General features: G+C 40.2%; 1 protein-coding gene across 1 annotated transcript in view; it reads left to right on the top strand.

Moving 5' to 3' along the window:
• The first annotated feature begins 463 nt into the window (after positions 1-463).
• Positions 464-12,157, top strand: part of RNF212 (ring finger protein 212) — a 31,533-nt gene continuing 19,839 nt past the window's right edge. Inside the window, exons 1-3 of the mRNA XM_038400544.2 lie at positions 464-575; positions 3,351-3,412; positions 10,630-10,704. Of these exons, the coding sequence (XP_038256472.2) occupies positions 464-575; positions 3,351-3,412; positions 10,630-10,704 (249 nt within the window). The remainder of the gene's footprint in view (positions 576-3,350; positions 3,413-10,629; positions 10,705-12,157) is intronic.

Here is a 12,157-nt window from a genome sequence, read left to right on the forward strand (position 1 = left end):
TTGGGGCGGGAGGGATTGGTGAATCCCCCCCCCCACACGCTCACTGCCCTCTTGTGTGGGGCAGGGTTCGTGATTCCCCCCCCCCACGCTCACCGCCCTCTTGGGGGGAGGAGGGGGTGAATCCCCCCTCACGCACGCTCACCGCCCTCTTGGGGGGAGGGGCGGGTGAATCCCCCTCACGCACGCTCACCGCCCTCTTGGGGGGGGTGAATCCCCCCTCACGCACGCTCACCGCCCTCTTGGGGGGAGGGGCGGGTGACTGGCAGCTGGAATTCCCTCCTCTCGTAACTGCCACTCGCTTCCTGCCCTGAACTGCCACCGCTCCGGGTAGGAGGAGCAGGAGTGGGGGCTCCGGGTGCAGCTGCCAAATGCTGCCTGCAGCGGATGGCAGGCCAGGAGACGAGACAGCCTCCATCGTGGTTGGGCGCTCCGGGCCCATCGGCTCCCCCGCTCCCCCATTCAGATGGCCGCCCTGGTGTTCTGCAACGTGTGTTTCCGACAGCCTCGAACGGCCACGCCAGGGTTCAGCCTGACCAATTGCGGCCACGTTATCTGTGAGCCGTGCCTTCAGAAAGGTAACGTCCTATCACGAGGGGGAGATGTGCCCTGGTCTGCCCTTTCCCAGGCCATGCAGCTCCCTGGCCCAAGGGCTCAGGCAGGGAGAGAGGGCGGCAGGTCTGGTGGCGCTTCTACCCATCAGGGTCACATCAAGAGCGGTGCAATATTTCCCACTGGCCACCCGGGTGCTGGAACACTTTATATAGTGGGGGCGCTGTGAGCCATTAAACCAAACTGCAAACTCTGTATATGATGGAAACCACTTCAAGCCAGGGGGTGCAGTAGCACCCCTAGTCCCAGCACCTATGCTGGGCACACTAGCAAATTAGCTTGTGGCTGAAGGGCATTGTGAGCTTAATCAGTGTGAAACAGAGCAGACTAGCCACTAAGTCTTTTTATGAGGAGAATGTGCAGCCCCCCCTCCCTGCCCCTTCCCCCGGGCAACCTCCCCCTTCATATAATCAAAAGATCATAGGGCTGCCTGGTATTTGTCCACTGAAATTGAAAAGCCTGAGAGTTTCCTTTTTTTAGAAAAAAATCACCTAACATAACTTTCCTACCGTAGGTATCGTTAAAACAACTATTAAATGTTTTCTACATTAACATTTTTTAAAAATGAATTTAAAAACTTCTCATCTGACTATAGTGTTACTCAAAGTCTTGATACTTTGGAAACATGCCTTGTACATCCCAAAATCTGAGGCTTTAGTAAAAAGTCTGAGGCAAGACAGATATGGTCCCCACATTCACTGCCTCATTCACTCTGAAGCACTGTTTCATTTTGCTTTAATTTTAGAACATTTTCAACATATGGGATTTACATTATAAGATAGATTTTTGCTAGTTGCTTCAGACATTTTAAACCCCACTACAATATTATTATTATGAAATTTTCCTTAGTTAAATCATAACTGTTTCACATCTACAGGACCTTTTAAAAAAGGGGAGTTCTTGCAACCTTTTTAGACCTCCATCTTGGAAGCCTTCCAATATATATTTAGGAGCTGTGGCAGAAACATAGGGGAGGCAGATTTCTCTTGGAAATATCAAGCTCGTAAAGTGGGATCCACAACGGGATTTAAGCGTTGCAATGCTCAGCGTCACATCAGCTAACGCTTAGGTGTCTAGAAAATCCACAAAGCTGAGTTAGTTGTCTAGGCTCCTTCTACAATAAATTGGGAGAGACCCACACTTCAGAATGGAATTCACAAAAGCCAGCAGAGTAGGCAAGGAGCTGCTTAAGTTAGCCAATGGGAGATGCTAACAGAAGGGTGTGTGCTAGGCCCTGCTCCTCTCTCAGAGATTGGCATATAAGTCCAGGTTGCAGGGAGATGCCTATTTCTGCTTTGTGATCCATGAACTGGTATACACCACTTGGAGTGAGGCAGCTTAGGCACCTAAGCCTCTTGAGGAAATGAATTATGCACCTCGCTCCACACAAAATGGCCCAGTTATGTTTTAAGTATTTATCCACAGTGGAATAGTCATTGGGCCAGAGACAGAGAGAGAGAGCATGGGAATGACTCTCATCCAGTGGTTGGGGCACCCAGATGGTACATGGGAGACCCTGAGTCCAGTGCCGCAGCTCCACACACTCTTTCATTATTTATCCAATAGAGCCACAGCTTCAACAAGAGAAACTGAGGGAGTCACCACATCAGAATATGTAATATCTCAGTGGTTAGAGCATGTTCCACAGAGGATTTGAATAGGGGTACCTATTCAAACCCTCCCTTTCTCCCCAGCTGGCAGAAAAGTGGGAATTGAATGTAGGTTTCCCACATCCTAGCTGAGTGCTCTAGTCACTGGGCTAAACATAAGGCAGGCACCATCTCGTCCTTTGTATGCATTTTGAATGGAAGCCTATCCAGTCAATGGTCTCTGCATGCACCCGTTTCCCCCTGCTTCGCAAGTTGCTCTGGGACTTAGGCACTGCCGGACAGATAGACGAAGGCATTAGTGCGTATGCCCAGATTCTGAAACATAGTGCCTAGAAAATGTTTACTTTCGTAGGATTTTACTGGTGTAAATTCAGATACCATTTCTACCTGTTATAATACCATTTTTACGCTGTTCTTCATCTCCAAACATCATTATAAACATCGATACTCAACACGTTAGGCAGTAAGCAAATAGCTATTGTATAAATACCTAAGACATATCTAGTCAACTATCAAGGAAGATAAGGATTGTATTTAAATATTATGATTGTGTGTATCTATTTAAAATAATTGTTAATGTGTTTCAAATAATAAAGACATATTTTAGAAAATGGTTACTTTTATGCTCAGGAATAAAGTCTGATCCTGCTTCTATTGAAGTCACTGACAAAAAAACACAAAGGGTGAAATTCTGGCTCTACTGAAGTCAAAACTTCACAAATTTCACCCACTGAGTTCAGTGGGAGCAGAATTGGTCCCAAAATATCTTAAAGTCATACCTCTGGTTAGCTCTTGTCCATCAAATCATTTAAGCATGAACTTAAATTTAAGCATGTGAATAGTCTCACTGAAGTCAACAGAAGTACTCAAACAACAGGATTCTGTGAGACTACTCTTGTGCATAAAGTTGCTTGCATGCATAAGTGTCTGTAGGATTCAGGCCTGGGAGGCATTGCACATTTTTCCCTGTGCAGTTGTGTGTTCACGTTTTTGAAAAATCAAACCCTTTATAAGATTTTATTTGCAATTATGTACAGCCTCTCTGATTCTTGATACAAACAAGGTCTAAGCATCAAAACAAGTTGCATATACTGTATGACATACACTCATGACATTTATTTTATTTTACAGGCAAAAAAGATGAATGTTTAATTTGTAGAGCTCCTTGCCGTACAATATTTCTTTCTAAAAAGGTAAATTAAGGCTTTCATAATATTTGTATTATACTAATTTGTAGTTTCCTTAGCAGTAGTTATTTTATTATAATATACTTTCCTTTTGTCTATCAGCTGTACATGGACATTCACTAACATTTTGACAGTAGTCTTAGATGCTCTGTTACTATATAGGGAACACTTATGGATTTCTTCAGATACAACTATATATATAGCCTGGAGTTTGTACAACCCAGAATTCAGCAGCAAATCAGTCCAACTTCTTCAGGAAGCAAGTTGGTGACTAATGTAAAAAGTTAGAGGTGATTGTCAAAAAGTAGAAAGTTCCATGTCATTATCAGATTTCACATAAATTAACCCTGTCCTCCTGTGCACTACAGTTCGCTATACTGAGTGTGGCCTTTTTGCCCTCCACAAAAGGTGTGCAACCTGCGCCAGTTACTCTGGCTTTTGGATTGGAGGAAAAACTCATGTATAGTCCAAGCAGTGTTTAGACATATGGATATTAGCTCTAGCCTTCCCTTTTTTAATAATCCACTCAACCCTGTATTATTTTCTTTTGTTGTGATAGAGCTGAATAGAAGTATTCATGCGGGTTCTTGCCCTCACTCACCAGAGGATTGTGCGGCCCCCACTTCCTATTTTTGTTAAGATGGGGTTGAAAAGTTAATCCTTCCTCTTCCTACCTAGACACCTTCTTCTCCTTAGCTATATTCATATTTGGGTTGTTGAAGCACTTTATATTTCCTCCCTGACTAACTACCCGCCAGGTAAAGGACACACCTTCCTTATGAAGGTAAGGGGGACATCATGAACATGCTTAGTGAAAACAGCATTCCTATAAGCCCATATGGCAATCATGCCCCTGGAACAGAGGCAGAGTTGGGCAGAAATCAGTATTACATTCCTGGGCCTTGTAGTAGGGTTTAGTATCCCTAGAAGTATTTAACAGCAGGTTAACATACATTTACTAAGTATGCCAATAATACAAAGGTTTCAGAGTAGCAGCCGTGTTAGTCTGTATTCGCAAAAAGAAAAGGAGTACTTGTGGCACCTTAGAGACTAACAAATTTATTAGAGCATAAGCTTTCGTGAGCTACAGCTCACTTCATCGGATGCATCCGATGAAGTGAGCTGTAGCTCACGAAAGCTTATGCTCTAATAAATTTGTTAGTCTCTAAGGTGCCACAAGTACTCCTTTTCTTTTTAATAATACAAAGGTAACTCTGTATTTATGAATAAAGTATAGAGTGAAAAATACCGCTGAACTGGAGGAAGGACAGGATGATATCACAGAGGCACATTACAGAAAAGTAATAGGATGTCAGATAAAGGTGTCTGGCACTTGGCCAGAATAAAAAACTCTAAGGGTGTGATTTTCAGAAATACTTAGGAATGCTAATACTCCCATTGACTTCAGTGGGGCAGAATTAAGCCAACACTAAGTGCTTTTAAAAACCCCACCCTAAATGCGTGTATATATCTATATCAACATCAATGTGTGAAGCTTAAAAGGAAATAATAAGTAAACTAGACTGTCTGGCAATTGAAGATCTTTATGGCCTTGGCATTTCTGAAACTTGGTGGCATGACAAACAAAAGTCTATGGAATACTCTATTACTAAGGTCTAAGTCATACAATAAGGACAGATTAGGTTGTAGAGCTGGGGGAAGTACCATTATAACAAAAATAATATAAAATCTATTGAACTAAAATGTATTAGTATTGAGTAGAATATGTATGAATATAAAACTCAAGTCATAAAAATGTAAATATATGATTATAGTTTTACTACTGTCCTCTATAACAGGAGGAGAGACTTTTCTTGACATAATCCTAAGCAACACACAGGAACAAGGCCAAGCAATAACAACAGATGAATCACTAAGGTTCATTATAATAGCTGATCGCAAGATAATTAAGTTCAATATCATGATACTAAACTTTCAAAATGGTATAACTGAGGAAGCTAATCAAAAAGACCCTAAAGATAAAAATGAAAATCTTTAAACTTAGTATGGAGACTATTTAAGCATACCAAAATAGAATGAGTAGGCATGCATATACAGACCAAAAAAAAGGACGCATAATTAGATGGCAAAGCACAAAACGTTATTAGAGCAAAACATTTATCTTTCAAAAATGGATATCCAGCCCAACTGAAGCTGCAGAAGGAGACAGACTCTGGCAGGTAACATGTAAAATGAGATTAAGAAGCATAAGAATTTGAACAGCAAATAGCCAAAACATAAAAACAAATAAGAATTTTTTTTATAAATATATCATCAGTAGAAAGCCTGCAAGAATCTGTGGATCTGCTGGACTACCAGGGAGTAATTAAGATGGGCAGAACATTGCAGAAAAGTTTCATTATTTCTTAGCATCAGTTTTCACCACAAATGATGTTGAGAGTTACATACCCAGGCCTATACCCACTATTTTCAGGTAACATCAGTGAATCGCTGTTAGAGATTGAGATGTCAACAAACTGATAAAGTATAGTGAATTCTGGCTCCATTGCAATCCATGGGAGTTGTGCCATTGAAGTCAGTAGGACCAGGATTTCAATCTTAAATTGGAACACATCAACAGAACTGGATGGAAGACAGCAAGCATTCTAAAGGAATTCAAGAATGTAGTGGCTAAGCAGTTAACAAAAGGATTACTGTTTCATTAAAATCTGCCACTATATTGGAGTACTGAAAGATAGCTAATTACTGTATATTTTAAAAAGGTACTAGTGGTGATCAGTAAGCCTTGCTTAAGTAAATCAATGGGAATGATAATTAAGGATCCACAAAAAAAATGGTGGAGCTCCATAATTTAGGGATCTGAGAGGAAAAATGGTGAGTAAGTTTTATGGGTATGATGCTGACCCCATTGATACTAAGGGCAAAACTCCCAACGGACTTCAGTGAAAGCAGGATAGGGCCTTATAAATGTGCTAAAACTTCTCATTACATTGTTTATTTGGGGTAGATGAAGGGTCACATTTTTCAATTAGTGCATGATTGTCATTTATCGCTTTACATTTCTACTATTTTTGTACTTCAGTCACCAAACTGGTCATTATTTCAGAACAGGCTTAAGTACCTTGCTGAATCAAAGCCTCAGTATTTATTATTTTGGGATATTATGAAAACATCCAATATTGCTTTATACAATAATAATCTAAACATTTGTTACAAACCCTTATTTCTGATGGTTTGTAAATCTCTTCCTAATGGAATTCTTCATTTGTGTCTATATCTTTTAATAGATTTCTAGCATGAATTCAATCTAGGACCTCTCTCTTTGCTTGAACCTTAAATAGATTTTATAACTTGTCCATAAAATATATTTTAAATATGCATACTGCACTTGTATGAATATCATAGAATCATAGAATATCAGGGTTGGAAGGGACCCCAGAAGGTCATCTAGTCCAACCCCCTGCTCAAAGCAGGACCAAGTCCCAGTTAAATCATCCCAGCCAGGGCTTTGTCAAGCCTGACCTTAAAAACCTCTAAGGAAGGAGATTCTACCACCTCCCTAGGTAACGCATTCCAGTGTTTCACCACCCTCTTAGTGAAAAAGTTTTTCCTAATATCCAATCTAAACCTCCCCCATTGCAACTTGAGACCATTACTCCTCGTTCTGTCATCTGCTACCATTGAGAACAGTCTAGAGCCATCCTCTTTGAAACCCCCTTTCAGGTAGTTGAAAGCAGCTATCAAATCCCCCCTCATTCTTCTCTTCTGCAGACTAAACAATCCCAGCTCCCTCAGCCTCTCCTCATAAGTCATGTGCTCTAGACCCCTAATCATTTTCGTTGCCCTTCGTTGTACTCTTTCCAATTTATCCACATCCTTCCTGTAGTGTGGGGCCCAAAACTGGACACAGTACTCCAGATGAGGCCTCACCAGTGTCGAATAGAGGGGAACGATCACGTCCCTCGATCTGCTCGCTATGCCCCTACTTATACATCCCAAAATGCCATTGGCCTTCTTGGCAACAAGGGCACACTGCTGACTCATATCCAGCTTCTCGTCCACTGTCACCCCTAGGTCCTTTTCCGCAGAACTGCTGCCGAGCCATTCGGTCCCTAGTCTGTAGCGGTGCATTGGATTCTTCCATCCTAAGTGCAGGACCCTGCACTTATCCTTATTGAACCTCATTAGATTTCTTTTGGCCCAATCTTCCAATTTGTCTAGGTCCTTCTGTATCCTATCCCTCCCCTCCAGCGTATCTACCACTCCTCCCAGTTTAGTATCATCCGCAAATTTGCTGAGAGTGCAATCCACACCATCCTCCAGATCATTTATGAAGATATTGAACAAAACGGGCCCCAGGACCGACCCCTGGGGCACTCCACTTGACACCGGCTGCCAACTAGACATGGAGCCATTGATCACTACCCGTTGAGCCCGACAATCTAGCCAGCTTTCTACCCACCTTATAGTGCATTCATCCAGCCCATACTTCCTTAACTTGCTGACAAGAATGCTGTGGGAGACCGTGTCAAAAGCTTTGCTAAAGTCAAGAAACAATACATCCACTGCTTTCCCTTCATCCACAGAACCAGTAATCTCATCATAAAAGGCGATTAGATTAGTCAGGCATGACCTTCCCTTGGTGAATCCATGCTGACTGTTCCTGATCACTTTCCTCTCCTCTAAGTGCTTCAGGATTGATTCTTTGAGGACCTGCTCCATGATTTTTCCAGGGACTGAGGTGAGGCTGACCGGCCTGTAGTTCCCAGGATCCTCCTTCTTCCCTTTTTTAAAGATGGGCACTACATTAGCCTTTTTCCAGTCATCCGGGACTTCCCCCGTTCGCCACGAGTTTTCAAAGATAATGGCCAAGGGCTCTGCAATCACAGCCGCCAATTCCCTCAGCACTCTCGGATGCAATTCGTCCGGCCCCATGGACTTGTGCACGTCCAGCTTTTCTAAATAGTCCCTAACCACCTCTATCTCTACAGAGGGCTGGCCATCTCTTCCCCGTTTTGTGATGCCCAGCACAGCAGTCTGGGAGCTGACCTTGTTAGTGAAAACAGAGGCAAAAAAAGCATTGAGTACATTAGCTTTTTCCACATCCTCTGTCACTAGCTTGCCTCCCTCATTCAGTAAGGGGCCCACACTTTCCTTGGCTTTCTTCTTGTTGCCAACATACCTGAAGAAACCCTTCTTGTTACTCTTGACATCTCTTGCTAGCTGCAGCTCCAGGTGCGATTTGGCCCTCCTGATATCTTTCCTACATGCCCGAGCAATATTTTTATACTCTTCCCTGGTCATATGTCCAACCTTCCACTTCTTGTAAGCTTCTTTTTTATGTTTAAGATCCGCTAAGATTTCACCATTAAGCCAAGCTGGTCGCCTGCCATATTTACTATTCTTTCGACTCATCGGGATGGTTTGTCCCTGTAACCTCAACAGGGATTCCTTGAAATACAGCCAGCTCTCCTGGACTCCCTTCCCTTTCATGTTAGTCCCCCAGGGGATCCTGGCCATCTGTTCCCTGAGGGAGTCAAAGTCTGATGGTTGCTCACTGGATGAAATATGATGGTTGCTCACTGGATGAAATTTTATTTTCTTGTATTGGTGAATAAAGGTCACTGAGATTTGCTAGCACAGGTTTCAGTTTGAATAAAAGATAGGTTACAGTGCATTAGTTTATATTTATATAGGTCTACAAAATGTCCATTCAGTGAGAACTAGATAACTGCTTCCTAACTTACATGGTAAAACAATAGGGGGTCAACCATCTCATTATGTTAGGAGCCAGTGTGGAGGGGCACTGCCCCAGCAGAAGCTTCAGGAAAGAAAATTTTATCAAAGAAATTATATCTCATAGTCTATTAAATCTTTCTTGAATAGCACTACTTACCAGCCTCTACAATCTAGTCTGTCTTTCCTTTATATTTCATAGGCAAGTGCTCCATTATCCAACTTATATTTGTCATTCCACTATGTTTCTATAGAGGCTCATCCCTCCCCTAAAAAGTTACAAAAGCTAATAAATTTACAGCCCCACCTCTTTACATCATTTATTCATTCATGAATTGAAATCCTGTCTAGTTGTCCCTGAACACAGAACCAGAAACATTTCAGAGAAAGCTATCATCATGTATTATGTTATTTATGTTAAATTCAGTTTATTATATACTACCTCAAAATTTTAAAATGCACCATATTTTCTTAAATAATACTTACTTAATTGCACTGTAGAAATATTTTAGTAAAACTCAGGAGGTTTCATAATGTAGTAGGTAACAGCTGGGGTTTTTGGCATCAAAGTAACTATGAGAGGTGGCTTTTTTCTTTTTTTCTCTTTTCAGGAGACAGCTGAGATTTTCTTACTGGGAAATGGATACAATTCTAATGTTCCAACTTTTTGGGAACAGATCTGACTTATTATTTGGGGGAGAAATTACCCACCTCAGCAAGTAGCTGTCCCACTACAAAATGTTTGCTACTGCATCCAACAACAGTGGATAGTCACATTAGCTTGCAATTTCTGCTGAAATGCTCAGCTCTGAAATAGTTCATATGGCTATGTAGCTCATTTGTCTTCAGCTTCAGAGTCAGCACCCTTTACAAATGAATGAAAATATCCCATACTTCGCTCTGAATTCTTGTTTCAGGCTCTTCTGGCCTGTTTTAAACTCAGTTCCAATTAAGGTTCCTTTGCCACTATATGGAGGCATTCACTTTTTGCATGAGAGCTTAAAATATGGAACACAATTATGCAGCATATTTAAAAATTTCAGCACATCATTATGTTATATTAGGGGTTTCACTTATAAAATACCAGGATAAGAAAACTGTCACTTCTTCAGATATTACTCTCCATGAAGATTCACTTTTAAATTTTCACTCTTACATGTATGAAGCACATTTGTTTAATAGATTATCTAGAGTGTTTAAATATATTTTTTAAAAATCTTCCAGATTATTAAAAAGATACTGAATGAAACCAGACTTAATCTCAATCCCTGCATTTTCCTACTGGATACCACCCTACAAATTGTTGCATTATCATTTATTCATGTACAGCTGTTCAATCAATCAGTTTATGGAACATTTAATGTAATGCTGTATTTTAAAGCTTTTCTAAGTACCAAGGGTAAAATTTTCAAGAGTGCCTTATTAAAAGTCAATGAAATTTAGGCTCCTAAATACATAAGTCACTTTTGAAAATGCTATATTGTAGATATTAATTTTGGTAATATTTAGTTACTCTTTCTCTGCAGACAAATCCTGAAATTCAGTCACTGTTTATGGGAATAGATATGTTATGCAAAAAATATTCAAGAGAAATTACACAGGTGAGTCCTACGAAATTTACGAGATTTGATTGCCATCTGTCAATAAGAATCCAGATTTTTTTTGTGCTTTTTCTTCTTTTTTAGAAACTGACTTATTTTCATTCCCAACCCTTTTTTTTCCTTTGTCAGTATAGTTGTAGGTCTAGCAGTTCTAGTTTTCCTAATTTCTTTTCTCTGTTTTTTTGTTTGTTTAGTTAGTTGATTTTTGTTCCATTTTATGTTTTTTGGCATTTTTGGACTGAGCAACTCATTATGGCCTGATTTTCAAAGTGCTAAGCATTTAGCAGCTTCTATTGACTTCATTGTAAAGGGAAACATTGTATGAATAGTTCAACTTTCACTTTTTCTTTCTTCAAACAAACAGTACACAGTTCCAAAGTGCTTAAGAAAGCATCAGGGCTACTGTTTGTGTCTTAATCTCATACTAATTATCACTACTTCTTATTTTAATGATGCATAAATATTTGCAATGGAAAAGTATCAAATATTAGCTATATCAGAAATTAAACAGGTACATTTAAATCACTGTTGGCACCACATGCTATGGCTAAAAAAAAAATACAAGCCACAAAATGTTTCAAAGAGAAGGGGAAGGAAAATATGATGTAGAAACTCATGAGCATTTGGATGTTGTCTAGATGAGTCGTCTATAGAAAATGTTCCAATGTGCACAATTCAGAATCCATTCAGAAATTTTCAGGACTACAGTCAGAATCAAAAGATAGTTATTCAGACATCTGTTTGATAGTTTCCAGTAAATTCTTAGCTTTCTTAATTTCCCAGAAAATGAAGTTTCATGTGACAAAATCCAAGTTTCATTTAGGACATAGCACATGGCCTGGGTACTGAGCCGCAGATCTGGATATATTAGAATATGTTTTTTATGTACAATATATTTCTTTTTTCCCTGTAAGGGGCACAGAGAGGTTGGTTATTCTTGCTTCTCTTCTATTTTATACTGAGAGCTTCCTTATCAGTAACATTTGATCAGGCACCCAAGCCTTTGTTTTTTTCCTGTGCCTAATACTTTACTCTCAAAACACCTTATGCCATTTTGACACAGTCACAAGAAATTAGCATAAAGAGAGTCACTCATTTCTCTTCCAGCCCGGATGAAAAATACAGTTAACTGTTTATCTTACACCCACTCCTATCATGATCCTGGCCTCAGACTAGTCATTGTAATATCTTCTTATAGAAATAAAAGGATTTATTGGAACATTGCAAGTAACAACTCCAGCACACAGAGACAGGACTGAACTTCCTCCTAGCCACTCCTCCCCCACAACTATGACAACAACATAATATAAAAATAAGACAACTTATTGATAAAGATACATTTCCACCTATAAGTAGAAGTGCTGTCTGCACTGACGATACAGATCACATCCTAGCCACATTAGTATTTTGATAATTGGATTTTTCAAGCCCCAAATAAAATGTTATTTTAATT

This window comes from Dermochelys coriacea, chromosome 4 (genome assembly GCF_009764565.3).
Source record: "Dermochelys coriacea isolate rDerCor1 chromosome 4, rDerCor1.pri.v4, whole genome shotgun sequence".
Lineage (NCBI taxonomy): Eukaryota > Metazoa > Chordata > Testudines > Dermochelyidae > Dermochelys > Dermochelys coriacea.